The sequence below is a fragment of the Micromys minutus genome (genome assembly GCF_963924665.1).
Source record: "Micromys minutus genome assembly, chromosome: 3".
NCBI classification, from domain to species: domain Eukaryota; kingdom Metazoa; phylum Chordata; class Mammalia; order Rodentia; family Muridae; genus Micromys; species Micromys minutus.
The window spans coordinates 34692030-34708689 of record NC_137972.1 but is presented as its reverse complement, the minus strand read 5'-3'; the positions used below and the strand labels follow the sequence as shown (position 1 = coordinate 34708689).

Genomic DNA, 16660 nt, shown 5'->3' with positions numbered 1-16660 from the left:
GGGAATACTTACTCAACTTAAAGTTTACTGAGAGTGTCCTGTAACTCACTAACTCAGCTAGGCTACATTCCCAGTATATTCTCGAGATCTGCTTTTCTATGCCTCTCCAGTGCTGAAAGTACAGATGTGCTTTTGTGCCAAGCTTTGTATATAAGCATTAAACATTAAATTGAGTTTCTCCTGCTTTCAAGCACTTAACTGACTGAGCTATCTCTTCAGCTGCTTGGAATGTTTTTTTGTTCCTGAAATTTTGCTGAGGACTTGAAGACAATGTCTTTATGCAAAAAGGAACATCTAGGAAAAAGCAAGGCCTGTTATATGACGAGAAGGAAGAATGGACAGAAACAAAGTTTTAGAGAGAGGGAGGAGTGAGAGAGTCTCTTCTCTGCACACAGATACAGGTTCTTATGAATATTTTAAAGGGGTGGTTGTGTATAGAATTTTGTGCTGTCTAGATGGGAAAATTATATCTTATCAATTGGATTGGAGTAATTGTATGTTGTGTTCTTTCATATGGAGACTTAATTAAGTTCAAGAGAAAGTACAATGGCAGGGTGTATCAAGTCTGCCATGGAATTGGGATGTGAGTGCCTGGTGTGGTAGCAACCCACCAAGAGTATTGTGAGAGAATGTGGCATGGCAGGGTGCCACACTGAAGTGGCTCACATACCACAGGGGTCAAAGGGAGCAAGGGTCTTTGCAGAGTAGAACATGTGAGAACTGACTACCACCCTCTTTAATATTTACCATGCCCATTTTTAATGACAGGTGCACCCTGCCATTGCACTTTCTTTTGAACTTAACCAGGACTCATATTCACCACAGTGACATACTAGAAACATTTCTAATACTCCATTTTAAATATGGTATCTCCCACACTGCATATCCCAAAGTCTATCTTGTACTAACTTAATCCTGCACTGTCTCTACTACACGGTTTTCTCTGCAGTTTACTCTGCATTGCCTATACTACCTTGTCTATCCTGCACTGCCTATGTTGTACTACCTTCTTCAACATTACCTACCCTAAACTGTCTACCCTACAGTGTCTATTCTACACTGTCTGTCCTACACTGTCTGTCTGTCCTACATTGTCTGTCCTTCACTGTCTTCTCTACTTCAAAGAGGGTAGCTAAAAGTTCATAAGCTTAGAAACCCAGGAAGAAGAAGAAAACAATAAAGGAAAGGCCTTATTGACTCTGATAGGAGACCTATTGACCAGAATCTTCCCCCTTCACCTGGCAGAGGATGTGCCTCACCCCAGGTGAGTGAGTGAAAAGTAATTTTCAAGTTGTCTTCAGCATGAAAACATAAAACAAATGCTCAGGCTGGTTAGAAAAGATTTAGTGTTGGAAATATGAACACTGACTTCTATTGTTCTTACTGGCATACTTTGTCATATTTAAAGTAGTTCATATTCAGAAGGCTCAACACTAGGAAGAATGTTCAAGGGCATTAAAGAAGGTAACTTTTTCTCCTCAGGATTTATGCCTTTATGTATTAATCCTGAAAGTTCTTTCCTGTGATAGAATCTGCCCCAGGTTTCATATCACATTTTAGCCTGTGTAGAGGATTAGAAAGGAATAGATCTTGGCAGTAGTTCTTAAGGTGTAAGTAGAAGAAGAAAAAGAATGTTGCCATAGATAAAATGCTTGGAGATTTCAAATAGGGAAAAATCCATTTATGGCTTGGCAGCAAAAAGGAAATCTGGGACCTTTCTTCCAGTTGCAGAGGAATTAGGGAAAACATCTTGTGTTGTCAAAGGGAATTCCCAGCACACTCAGTCCTGGGATGGAGAATGGCATGACTAGGCCAGGAGTTGGCTTAGTAAGGGTACTTGAACACTGTGCATACAGTGAAAACTAATCCTTCAGTGTCTCTGGTGGGCAGTTTGAAACCCTTATGAAATTTAACAGGAGAAACTAGCATCCACACTTTTTTTTCTTCTGCTGTTGCTTTTGGGCACAGGATAAACATTGCATTGTAAACAAAGTCTTAGCACTCACTGGTTTACATTCTAGAAGTAGTGAGAGATTAGGAAATAAATATCTAGGGAGTTGATATTTATAGACCTTGTTCTGGAGATAAATGGTAAAGAATAAAAAATCAAAAAGGAAGCCCTAAGGAAATGAAACAATAGTAACTTTCAGAGAACAGGAACAGAAAATACACAAAGAAGAAGGGTCAATAGAAGATGTCAGGAACAAGTGTTTCAACAGCCACTGTTAGCAGGTGGGAAGGTACAAAGGGGAGTCTTTGTGATATTCATTATTTCTAATTATTTTAAACACTAGAACTCATTCACTGGGTGTCAGATGATGTGCTCTCTCCATTTATTTTTTCAGTAAGCCTGGGAGGTGACCTTGCAATATCCTTTCCATGGTTTTAAAATTGTGAGGTTCAGAGAACATAAAGTTTTTGCCTCCGGTGACTTCACTAGGATTTGAACATGTCCTTTTCAATGCAACCTTCATGTTATAAGTTCCCCTGGGTACATTATGAAGTCAGGTTGGACAACATCTAGAGAAAGGTGCTTAGATATGGATGGGTATGAACTGCTATGACATGTGATGCTGGTGTCATTTGACTGGAAGAAGCAGACTTAAGACACGGGGATTAGGAAAGTTAATTATGTGGAATGAGCTAATCACCACAAGAAGTTCTCATATAAATTTAGAACTGTGTAAGTAGTTTCTACATCTTAGATAACATGCCACTTCCATATACATATCATGTTGCTTAGTCTTCAAAACAATTAAGCTGTAACACAGACTCCATGTAGTCTACTTTGCCTTTTGGCCAGGCTGTCTGGAGGTGGATAATCCAGTGTTGGAGTTGCAGAGTGATTCCTGTGCTCACACACTTTCTATTTTTATCTGTAGATAAATTTACCAGTAGACAAAGGACAGTCAGTTCTCCCTGAAAGTGAGTTCTGTCCTTGGTTATGGCTCCTGCACACCTCTTTTTGCAACTTCTCTGTGCTCTGCAAATTGTGCTCATTTCTACTCTATCTAACAATTAGTTCCCTATCTTTCTGCAAGAAAATGTCAAGTAGATTTCAACTACAAATGTTCATTCTATACATAGACATGTGTCAGATGCAGAGAAAACAGATGGGTCTCACAAAAGTGATCATGGATCGTTCATTATCTTATATTTTGATTTAAATTTCTTTCCTCATTGCTACATAAAACTGTCTTTGTAGATATATTATATTAGGGTTAAATCAATTTATATGTATCTATTTTAATGTTTATCATTTTAATGGCATAAAGTTTTATAAAATATGAGGTTCAGAGGGAGTAAATATTTTGTTGAGAGTAGCCATGCTAGAATTTGAACAAATGTCCTTCTGATATTAACACTAATGTTCTAAGTGTACTGAATGTCTGGATACACATGAGCAAGTTTAAATATATGTGGGATAGTTCAGAGAAAGACAAAGATTATAGGCAATACATTTTGAGAGTATAGCTCGAAATATTCTGATAATTAGTTCTTTTGATATTTAGAAAGAAAATATTTCTTCTAGCTTTTGATTAGAGAGGGGGGAGAGGGAGAGGGAGAGGGAGAAGTTTATCAGTTTAACCCATCATTAATGTGCTGTTCACAAGAACCCATCAGAACTTTATATTGATGGATTAACAGGGACATATCCCTCCATCCCCCACTCTCCCAGCCTGTATTTACCACTGTTCTACTCCAGATATCTAACTTTGGCTACAGAAAGCCTATTCATGGGAGACTTTGCTTTTCTCCATCCATCTTGATGTCAACAATCTCTCCATGATGATGAGCTTTCAAAGGGAAGGGAAGTAGTAAGCTCATGAAACATACAGGGTAGTCCAAGAGATAGTGTTTAATCAAGTGACATGTTTTAATAAGAATATTTTTTAATCCTGTGAAGAATCTTTAAAGGTGTATAAAGGTAGGCCTCAATACAGTAGACCTAATGACCACTCAGACCTGGTGATCTTAAGAGCTGTAGGTCATTGTGTGTTTGTATATAAGACACTGTAGGCAGGGACTTTGGTAGAACTGAAATGTCAAAAGGATGAAGCCACCTTATGGGTACTCTGACAAATCATGCATGTATTCTAGAATTTTTCGAAGGGCATTGAGGGGATTAAAACAGGATATCCTGATCTCAGAACAGTCTTCCTGGTGTGCAATAAAGGTCTTTAGAGGTGGCCAGTGGGAATATGGATGGAGGAAATATAAGACAGATTTTTTTTGCCAAAGATATTAAAATAGCAAAGATGAGAAAAGTTGACTCCATGCTTTCTACAGTCCTTCAGAAACTTTTGTTTAAATTTACTTTTGTTTTTGTTTGTTTGTTTTTTTTTTTTTTTTTTTTTTTTTTTTTTTTGGATTTTGGTGGTTTCTGTTGTTGTTGTTTTACCAGCTTGGTCTCTGGCAAATAAAACATGGCCCAAAACCCAGTAATGCAGTAAATCTTTAATATATATGTTAAATATAATAATAATGGAGAGCTGAACTAGTCTTTTTAAGAAAGAAAGCTGACATAGAACACAGAACACCCTTTGAGCAAAAGTCATATTAAGAAGAAGGGCGTTAGAAACCAAGATCTGGTCCTGAGAATGTAAGAAGAACATTAGCTGGAACATGGTATAATAGAAATAAAAGCCAGATATGTCTTAAAGGCCTTTAACCTTTAGGCAGGAGCATCATTGCAAGTAAGAATATCCAAAATATACATTGAAGTAGGTAGATAGATAGATAGATAGATAGATAGATAGATAGATAGATAGACAGATAGATGATAGATAGATAGATAGATAGATAGATAGATAGATAGATAGATAGATAGATACTGTATCAGTCATGGTTCCCTAAACACACACACACACACACACACACACATATTATGAAATTGATTAGAGTGGCTTAGCAGCTATGGTTTTAACAGCCTAACAATGGCTGATAAATGACAGATAGGCCAGGAATTTAGTAGTTGCTTGTTGGATGAGTCTGTGTGTTTCCTAATCTGGTGCTGTAGTCACAGGCAATCCTGGGACCAGGCAACTCCAGTCTTCATTCTACTTGGAATTACAAAGTGGTGGGTTCTAATACCAGATAAGGAATGTTTCAGCAAGAGCCTTATAGTTATTATAGTTTATCCAGCCAGCAAAAGCCAGGGTAAGCAGGAACAAAAGGGTGTGGCTCAGATTTAGGATGGATTTTTGTGACAACAACTGATCCAAAGAAGAAAGTTCCTGACTAGGCATACCTAACTGCTAGGGATTTAGCTGATTGTAGATATAGTCAAGTTGACAAGTAAATTTAACCACCACAGCCACTATAAAAGAAATGGCAAGAAGAGGGCTGGGGAAAGGCTAGCGAATCATTTTCACAGAAAATCCTCAGAACAATCTCCAAAAGAAAGGAAACATAGAGCTTAAGTGCTGACATCTTCCCATCTGTAGATATTTATAACTCCAAAATATAACCAATCATTTTTGAATGGCCAGGTAAGCATTTCAGGTGACTAAGAAATGCTCTTCAGCAAGGCCAGGAATATTAGACTAGATGACTTAGTGTCATTATTTTCTAACTCACTTTTTGTAATATTTTTCACTATTATCATTGCATGTGTGTATATACATGTGTATGAGCATGTGCACATGTGTGCCATGGTGAATATCTGGCTTTCAGGAGTTGGTTCTCTCCTTCTACCATGTTGGTCCAAGATATCAAACTCAGATCCTCAGGCTTGGAAGCAAGCAGATTCTTACTGGGCTACCTCCCCAGTCCAAGATATAGTGCTAAGTGCTTTAAACAGCACAGATCTCTTTACAGTTAACTAGATCTCTGTTGAGCTAAGCCACATGATCACTTTGCTCACTGCATACTGAAATCTTCCCCTCTCTGCGCTCATACCCCTGGAAACTGGGAAGGTTGATTGTAGCCTTCGGACAGGTTTGAAGCCCCAGGATGATTCCAGTAAATGCAATCTACAAGCAGGAGACTTGGTAAACTGACTTACATTTAGAGTTGATGTGCTGTTAGTGTTTCAAGGGTTTTACATTGGTGGAAAGTTGTGAGCCCTTTCCAGTATGGTCTACTGCATGGGAAAGAAAAAATTCTGATGATACCATGTACAAGACTTGCTTCTTGGAGTACATCTAAAAAAAAAGGATGATTGCTGTAATTACAGGTTGTGAAGAAGTTGAATCTGCATTAATGAGTGTTTTTATTATAATGTAGAAGCCTTGAAATTCTCTCCTAGTCTTGTTAAACTGCCAAATGTTTAAAAATAGGGCCTGAGTTTTAAAACATATTGAGATACTTCAGAATCTGTGGAGGCTTAAATGAGAAATGTCACTCGTAGTCTCTAGCATTTGATAGCACTTGGTCACTAGTTTCTTGCACTCTTTTCGGAGGTTTAGATAGTTCAGCCTGGTTAGACAAAGAACATAACTGAGGGAGAATTTGAGGAATCCCCCTGTCATTTCCTGTTTATTTGCTGTTCTTTTTGCTTGGAGATCAGTTAGGATGTGCCTAGTCATCTTCTTGCTACAGAAACCATGCCAGATACTCCCTGCTAGGGGCCCATGCCATTATAGACCCATTTATCTAAGAATGTAAGCCTGAATAAACTAGTCCTTCTATAAGGTACCTTGATTGTGGCACACTGTCATAAGAAGAGAAAAGTAACTAATACAGAAAGAAGCCTTGTGAACCTTTAAATGTTTCCACCTTCCTAGTCTTCACTAGAAGTCACACTGGCTCTTTACTTTGGTAGACAACTCTCCCTTTCTGTACATTTATTTATAAACAGCTTTTCCCTCCCCATAAAACAGACAGAGTGAATGTATTTTAATGAACTAATGGTATTTGAATTAGAAAGCTCTTTGTTAATTAGCTCATTCTATTAAAGTTCTAGTAAGTCAGAATGATATCGCTGGGAACTTTACAATTAGAGCAGCAGCCAGGCTGATTGATGGAGCAGGCTCAGGAATCATAGAAATGGAATTTCATCAGGAAAAGTATCCTACCATGATGGACTAACCTTTGGACAGGAATTATGTGCCTGATAAAAGGAATAAAGGCATCAGATATGAAAATGGACACATCTAGAAACAAACAAACCAGCAAAATAACCCACCTTTCTCTATTTAATTTAGCTCTTTGCTATGGCTGTGCTCCAGTTAGCTTTTAAGATTCTAGCCATTCTAAGGTCTACATAGACCTTATAGGATAATTCTTTTCAAGATTCAGAACATAGTTTTTTACCAAGTAACTCAGGTGAAGGGTATGGAACCAATGGACACCATGATAATTTACTGTTCTATTGCTTATAGGTAATACAGAAGTAGTCTAAACGTGTGCTTGTCTAAATCTAGTATTTTGGCAGTCAGTTCACTAAAAATGATCAGGAGTTAGAGAATTGTTTCTCCTCATGTGAGTTTCCACATATTTTTTCTTCTGGAGTTTCCAACTATCTATGCACACGTTGGTATTTTTGGTAACTTATTGACTTATTGGTGTCATGATAAAGGGCCAGCATATAACAACATACCCAGAGTCAGAAAACAGTCACTCCTTAGAATGTTGGACCATATTTAGTAAACTTCCCTTGAAGACTTGGTTGTCATTGAGGAAAATTTGTTTTTTAATGTTAAAAGTTTCACAAAATGTAGGCTGACTTTGACCACACATTATGCTGTCCACCCCATAGCTCTTTCCATCCACATGGCTCAGATAAGACTCATCATCCTGCTGCCCTTGGAAGTTTTCATGTCTAGGTTTCAAGATGCTGAACTTAGCTGTCCTTTCAATATTTATCACAAGAAATATTAATGCCACAAACAGGCAAACAGTGACATGGATGGCAGAGGCACCGAAGAGAACAACAACCTCCATGCCACAGTGTAGACTGCTCAGAAAAAGCAAGAAGAATCTGTGACACATGGCAGCTGAGTAGCTCATAGTACTTACTGTCCTGAATCAAATTTGAAGGTGCAGAGGATGAAAAAATGTAGAAAATCAACCTTCTTTAATTTTAGAAGGCAAATTTCTATATCTTTGGGGACATTAACATGGACAAATTCATAAAACAACATGTCCATGCTTAACGTTCTTGTACATTGTATCTTGGCTCCTCAGTAAAACAGTTTCCTTCTTTTCGATCATTTTTTTCATGGTCACAAAGTCACCATTATATTTGCAAGCATCATGTGAGCACAAAGTTTGGTAAGTATAGCCTTGGTCACGTTTCCAGATCCACATTATGAATCCTTTCCTTAGCAGTGAATCCAAACAGCCTATAATCTGTGTACCATGACTTGTGTTTCCTATTGGTACCAGATATAAAGTTCCTTTTTCTTACCTATAATGAGGATCTCAACAGCTCTTCCCTGAAAGCCAGATCCTGAGCCGATCAGGTGTCAAATAATCACAATTCTGATTGTCTCTGAGAGGGAAGGGGGAATGTATATCCTTGTTTCAGTTATTATGACCATAGAATTGCAAAGGCCTGTATTGTGTTTGGTTTGTAGAGAGTATAAGGGCTTCTTTTGAGTGTTTAGATATATCAGTACTTTTGGGTAGATGTTGAATTTTTCAATTAGGACAAAAGACAAAGAACTGCCTGTAAATAGAGAGAAAACAAATGTGATCCATAGGCAAATTACAGTTTATAAAGAACAAAGGGGAAATCCCCATATTAGGATGAGGTGTGTGATTTTTAACTGGGCATGCTATTTAGGTGACCCAAAGGAATATTTTGATTGTAGGACTTCAATGTTTTGACAACTGGTCTTTAGTAATAAGCCTCAGAAAGAGGGAATGGCCAAATAAGGGAGAAGATCTTAGGGGATAGCTTTAGGAATGCAATCTTATGGTCTTTACCAAGGCAGACAGAACAAGAAAGAAGAGCAAGGACTGACAAAGCCATATTGCCAGCTCCAGCTGGCCAGAGTTCCTTCAGTTTTCCTTGAATTACCCCTCTCTGGTAATTTAAGCCTGTATCTTCTAAGTAAGATGTTGTATATTCACATCTTTAACCCAGTCAGGTTATACTTAAAAGTTGGATTCCCATCTAACTAAAACACCGTCTTCTTACAGAATTCAGAGGAAACTGAAACTCACCATCCTATGGCAATTTTGCAAACAACATTGGTGTCATCCTTGATCTTTTCATGACTATAAGTTACAAACATTTTCAGCGGTTACACATGAGCATTTGTAACTGTGATTTCTTTAGAGAAAGTGACTGAGGTATTTGTATAGATGGCAGTCAACACAGTCAAATCATGTGGATCTCATTTCCTGGGAAACTAGAGCACTTGTTACCTTCATAGGACAGGAATAATATTTTCAATCATGTTATTTAGTAGCCCAGGGAGTAAATTTAGATTTCTGTTCATTTAGAGCAAGAGGTAACTCTGATGCTTTAATATACATAATTAAACAGAGTTGAAATCGACTTTAAATGAAAATTGAAAATAAATTAACCAATAACTCACTGTAATGCTTGTGGTTACAGCCTTTGTGTATATTTAGATACACAGAGAAGAACAGAACTCCTGCATTTCCAGGCATTTTATTTTATTCCAAGAGGAAAACACAGTGTGATAGCAATATTGGAGTCATTGTAACAATAAGTGTTGGAATCGGAGAGCCTCAAATTCAGCTCATGGGATTTACTTACTGGCTTTATTTATTAATCATGTAATGACCATGACTGGGTTACTTAATTTTGACATTGCCCAGCATTTGTGTTAATAATAGTAAAGTTTTAAAATGTGCCTACTTCTTAGAATCTGACACTCGAAAAGTTATCACCTATCATTTTCTGTCTTATTACAAGTTTTATTTCCTTAATTTTATGGTTTTGGGATGACTGCCAATGACATACTGCCTCAAAAAGAAACTATTGCAAATGAAGTCATTATTATGGCTTATATTTAGTTAGATTTATTCTTTCTGAATTGGGTTTTATGCTCATGCAAATGAGTTCACACCAAAGTCCTCTGAACATTCTTAGGGGCTCTGGATTAAGTTTAAATCCAACTGTTAGTAAGTTATAGCATTTTGCCTGTGGAGCAAGGCAGATTCTCTTAGGTCTTTTCATTCAGACCCTGAATGTTGCTCATACACAAAAATTGATGGGAGCCAGATTCCTGTTCAGCGCTGTGTTCCACATTAATGGCACTAAAATCCAATGACTGATAAAGGATCATTTTCTTCTTATCTCTAAAAAAATATTGATTTAAAAATATTTTGAAGTTTCCAGTATCTCTCTAATCTATTTTTGGCTTAATTATATTAAAATTCCAATTAGGTCAATATTAAAAATTCAATTAGAGAATATCAGTCACAGCTCTTTGATGAGATTTATTTTGTAAAATAATTAACTTGAAGCTTATCTTTCTAAGGCTACTTGTACTGAAAAATATGTGGTTAGTGTTACTTTTACTCAGGCTCTTATTTACAGGCAACTGAAGTACAACTCCTACTGATATGCAATGGACAATATATCAAACAGGGGTGAATATAATATATCCCACAATGACATAATCTAAGGCAATGTCCACTATAGTCACTACTATATCCAAGACCTCAGATGACCTCCTCCATTCTGTTCTGTTTCTCTCTACCTCTTTATTTAACTCATTCATTCCTGCAGCCAGCAAGAAAGGAAGGCAGATAAAGTGCTGGCCACAAGGCACAAGAGTATTCAGTTCTACAACAAAGTTTTTCCTAGTGTGGAATGCTGTTTCCCAGTATACCATGGGTTGTAATGACTTTCCCAGAAAGCCAATATTCTAACAAGACCAATACATTTTCCCCTAACTGCTGTGCCACAGAGATTCAGTTTCAATTTTGTCATTAAAGGGATGGCTGGTGAACCTTTAAATCTTTTCAGACCAAACAATTCCTTAAATTCCCTTATCCAATACTTCTTGCATGCTACAAAGGGGTCTAGTTCAGTCCCAGCCTAGAAAAATGATCACTATTGCTATTCTCTGATAAGAGCCAGATGTATCTAGCTGATCTTACAGCCCTTAAAGACCATGACCATTATATGAAAGAATTTTAAATGGTCTGTAAAATCTGGGATGAGGTGGAGAGAGGTAGTCATTATTGCACTGTTATCTAAAATATCAAGCATGTATGTGTGTATAAGTGTGTGTGTATGTGTATGTGTGTATAAGTGTGTATGTATGTGTGTATAAGTGTGTGTGTGTGTGTATAAGTGTGTGTGTGTGTGTGTGTGTGTGTGTGCGCGCGCGCACGCGCGTGTGCAAAAATGCCTAATTTTAGAGATGAGAGGTTTTTCATATATACTGTCTGTTTTGGGTACCCAACCACTACTCACTATTTGGAGACTTCTGTGCTCACCTTGTTAGGGGACACAGTTGAACATATTTTCTTATAACTCTCTTTAGCTGATGTAGGGAATTCCTGGATTAGTGTTAGCAGATTCAGTAAGGTTGGTATTGTTTGTATTTGTTGTTCTTTTTGATTCTCTTCTTTTAATGACCTGACCACTTTGTCTCATTTATTGTGCTACATACAGATAGAGGACATGCAATGGGGCAAAGGAGTCCGAGAGATCCCACCCTCTGTGTGTACATTGCCGTGCAAGCCTGGGCAAAGGAAGAAGACACAGAAGGGAACCCCTTGCTGCTGGACCTGTGAGCCCTGTGATGGATACCAGTATCAGTTTGATGAGATGACATGTCAGCATTGTCCCTATGACCAGAGGCCCAATGAAAACCGAACTGGCTGCCAGAACATCCCAATCATCAAACTAGAGTGGCACTCTCCATGGGCTGTCATTCCTGTCTTCCTGGCAATGTTGGGAATCATTGCCACCATCTTTGTCATGGCAACTTTCATCCGATACAATGACACACCCATTGTCAGGGCATCTGGGCGGGAACTCAGTTATGTTTTATTGACAGGCATCTTTCTCTGCTATATCATCACCTTCCTAATGATTGCCAAACCAGATGTAGCAGTTTGTTCTTTCCGACGTGTCTTCTTGGGCTTGGGCATGTGTATTAGTTATGCAGCCCTTTTAACAAAAACCAATCGGATTTATCGCATATTTGAGCAGGGCAAGAAATCGGTGACAGCTCCCAGACTCATAAGCCCAACATCACAACTGGCGATCACTTCCAGTTTAATATCGGTGCAGCTTCTAGGTGTCTTCATTTGGTTTGGGGTTGACCCACCCAACATCATCATAGACTATGATGAACATAAGACCATGAACCCAGAACAAGCAAGGGGAGTTCTCAAATGTGACATCACAGACCTTCAAATCATTTGTTCTCTGGGATATAGCATTCTTCTCATGGTCACATGTACTGTGTATGCCATCAAGACTCGGGGTGTACCAGAGAATTTTAATGAAGCCAAGCCCATTGGATTCACTATGTACACAACATGTATCGTATGGCTTGCCTTTATCCCAATATTTTTTGGCACAGCACAGTCAGCAGAAAAGGTAAGTGAAGATGTACATCTCATAGTACATTCCAAAAATGTCTAACTCTGCATTATTAAAAACCAAATTGATAGTGTCTTCCAAAAATGGAAAAAAAAACTTTGATTAATAGGTTAATGGGCAGGGGTCTAAAATTTGCAGTAGGCTGTTTCACTTTGAACCTAATGATAACCAATGATATGTGACCTGTCCATGTGAATGTGTTTATTACAAAATTAGCATAATTTGGCATTATCTAAGACAAGATAACCAAACCTAAAAAAAAAACCTTCCCCTCACTCACCCCTCCTGCGTTTCTATGCATGCTTCTTTAGGATAGAAATTGGCCTTGGTACCTAGATTATAGGTGAGTATAAATGCATGATGCTCATAATTAGCACCACTATGGACCAGGGATTTTCAACTTGTGAGTCATTTCCTCTTTGGATATTAAACATCCTTTCACAGGGATTTCCTGAGACCATGAGAAAACACATTACTACATGGCAGTACAAACATTGCAGCTTTGAAATGGCAATGAAAGTGATTTTATGGTTGGGGATTACTACAACATGAGGAACTCTATTAAAGAGTTGCCTCACTGGTGCTCTGTCTTCATAGTACCTCACCTAGACTGTTACTAAAGATGGGTTGATGGACAAGGACATAGTGATGTTTGTTCAGGTTCTTGCCAATTTAGTATTCCTTAATCCCAGTAAACAATCACAATGAGATCGAAAGCATTTTCTGAGATAAGCAGGAAAGAAGAGATGTAAAATAGGTAGATAGATAGATAGATAGATAGATAGATAGATAGATAGAGATAAGAGAAAGACACACAAAGAGAGAAAGAGTGACAGGCAGACACAGAAGACAGAGATCAGGCTATAATAAATTAAGGTGGGTGCAAGATACAGTACATATACATGTCCCTACATATACTGGTAAATTAATGAATCTATAAATTATATGACCCTCATATTTTGTTTTAAATATGACTAATGTATATTTAGTTGTACTTTTCATCTGTATGCCATATAAGTAACCCTGCAGTACTGATCCTAGAAAAAAATATATATATGATTTTTACATTTGTTTTTCTGGTTACAATTTTATACATAAGCAAATTATGAAAGCCTAAAATATCCATGTACAAATTTCTCAACCAGTGTGAGCAGTTCTAACAGAGTGGTGTGTCTGATGCTGGAATAGAGACTGAGTCCTTAGTCACTAATATAGGAGAGAGCCTTATTAGAAATTGAACACACATTAGAACATCAGGGGTCATCTTGTCACAATTTAATTTGAATATATATGTTAATTTTTTATGCTGGTGTATGTGTAGACATATATGTATGTCCAAGTCATAACAAGCATGTGGTTATCAAAGAATAATGTGCAGTGGCTAGTTCATCCCCTCTACCATGTGAGTCTCAAGGACTAACCTAAGTCAGGCAGCATGTGCCTTTTTATGTGATGATTCACACAGTTCTATCCATTGAAGAAATATTTAGATGTGTATAGACTTGGATGGAGAATGTGGGGTTGAGTTAAATACATAAAAACATAAAACGGACACTGCCAGAATCCAGTTTAGTAATTTATTAATACCTCCAGTTCCTGTGTGTTGCTTCTAAAAGATTAGTGGGATTTAGCTTATTTTCCTTCTGAGATAATGTCAGTAACATAAATTGTATGATGTTAGAATTATTAAGACTGTCTTTTTAAAATAGACATTTCACAAAATGAAGCAGAATTCTCAGACTACGACAATGAAGAACACTGAATGTCGTGAGACTATGGCTTTTCACATAAAATATCTTAGAGGAAAATCCTTTAAAATATATAGTCATTGTACATTGGCTGCTTCCAACAGTATTTTTCAGATTCATAATGCATGTTTATTGTCTGTGAAACCAAAGTGAATTTCATTTCATTTCTTCCCTCTATCCCTGGGCCAAGGGAATAGTAAAATATGAGTTAGGGTACTGAAATTCAATAGAAATAAAAGAAATTGTAAATGTGTGCTGGTAGGTTGGTAACTAATATATTTTTTTTTTGGGAGGGAACAATACTTGTCATCAAAACTCCGGAAGATAATTCTTTAGCTGTTAAAGCGATGTCATGTCTAGCAGGTTAAAGGCATTAATTATATCCTATGTACTAATTCTTCATGATCTAAAATACAGGAATGGCTGCAGTACCATTAAAAGCATATCTTCTTATATATTATGTACTTCCTGGTGATCTAAAAAGTGGGTACGGCTATAGCAGCATTAGAAGAATGTCTTGTTAAACTGTTACTTTGGGAGTGTTATTCCTGTGTTGTTTGTGTTATTTCCTTCTTCATGTTGGGCCACATCTACTTGTGACTGCAAAGTCTTTCCAAGTAAAACCATGTATGTGATCCTTTATAAACCTGAAAATGGTAAGAAATTTGGGAAAATCTATTCATTGGTTTTAGTCTCTGCTGATTAACTTCTGTTGGTAGGATCAGAGCATGGAAGAGACCAGCTGTCTTCAGACAGTATGATTTCTAATTTGTCCGTTTTACAAAACACATTCTCTATGTATCCTCTTCATGGCTTATGATTTGTTTTATTTGGTTCACTGGCACAATTAAAAGTACTAAACTGCCAACTGAAAACACTGAGTTTCTACATAAAAATTCATATGCCTAATGAAAGGCATATGGCTAGGAAAACAGGAATAATCAATTAAGGAAATCACTCAGTGTATATGCAACCATGGCACTTAAATTATGCAAAGAGGCAAGTTGCCCAACAAAACCAAGACGTCACAATAAAATGCTTTTTTTTTTCTAACTTGGCAGGCTTACAGAATTACAGACATTCCATTTTGTTCTGATTTAATAGTTGAAGTACCCCAAGTGGAAGAATTCAATTGTCTCAGGAAAAGAAAAGCAGTAAATTCCATAATAACTATTTACTGTTTTGTAGAATTGAAATTCATTTTGATTCTGCTAGGGATAGCTCTATGAAATTTCTCACTGGTTGATTTTATTGGTATAGCACAAGTAACAAACAAGGTTCTTATTTGAAATGTAAAATGTCATCTCCAAATGAAATGTATTTTTTTGATTTAAGGATAATGCAAGAGATCATTGTCACCTTGATTGATGATTGCTGCCCTATGACTTGGGAGAATGGAAGTCCTGCAATATAACTAGGGATGGTGGTGTTAAACTATGGCTACAGTAACAGATTCCAGGGTTTTAGAATTATGTATAGGTGTGACCACAAAGAATCTGTAAAATAGGATAAGTAGATTAATAACACCATGTTAGGGTCTACCTAGTGCTTTGTACTGTGGTTTATTATATTATTATATTTTGGAACTGTCTACTCAAGGATTAGATCATTCTCTATGTAATGAAATAAGTTGTTAGTGACTGCATTCTTGGAGTTGTCCACAAAAGAAGTCTATCTTGTCAATATTTATGGAACCCTATAGCTAATCCATACATCTCAAACTTTGTAGATACTTGATATCTGAAGAAATTTCTAGGTAAGTTTGTAGTACATAAGTAATCAAAGTTCTCTAGTAACATAGCTATAGCATGAATAAGTGAACTTTAATTTTTGAACAGTGAAAAGCCTGTGTCATTGCTGCAAGCATCATGTAGAAACTATGGCATCATGAGCTGCTTGCCTGTGCCTTGTTTCTTTAATGTGGGCAGTGGCATAAGCTTTGACAAGCTTGAATATACATGGGCAAATGGAACTTGGTAGATGGGATCAGAGATCTCAGATTCTGTGTGTGGTGTGGTGTTGTATAGATATTAATATGGTGAGAAGCATGGGAGGTGTAGGTCACAGCAATTTAAGGATGCAGAGCATTGTTGCAAGAGATTTCAAGGAAGGAAAGCTGTGTTATAGTATCTTGCTCTCAGGCCATGCTTCTGCACATATCAGAATATTCAAGGTATATAGCAAAACTGCAATGAAGGAATGCCTTTTCTCTAATGAAATATTGTTTCATTATATAATAGAACTAGGGCAATTGATAACAAACATCTGAACCAGTATGAACTAACTGGCACAGATGGAGCAGTCGGATAGGGGATAGAATATTTCTTAGAAAATGAGAATATAGCCTTTCATATGTAAGGGATTTCTTTCAAAATATGACCATAAAGTAAAACCTGCATGAGTGGGGTTAGAATTATATGGAATT

The 16660-nt window shown here is 37.2% G+C and overlaps 1 protein-coding gene across 2 annotated transcripts in view; it reads left to right on the top strand.

Moving 5' to 3' along the window:
• Window positions 1–16660, top strand: part of GRM7 (glutamate metabotropic receptor 7) — a gene marked incomplete at both ends in the record, with an annotated part of 887413 nt that overhangs the window by 711261 nt on the left and 159492 nt on the right. For both annotated transcript variants that reach the window (XM_080914160.1, XM_080914159.1), the window contains one exon: window positions 11549–12484. In XM_080914160.1, coding sequence (XP_080770286.1) covers window positions 11549–12484 — 936 coding nt within the window. The remainder of the gene's footprint in view (window positions 1–11548; window positions 12485–16660) is intronic.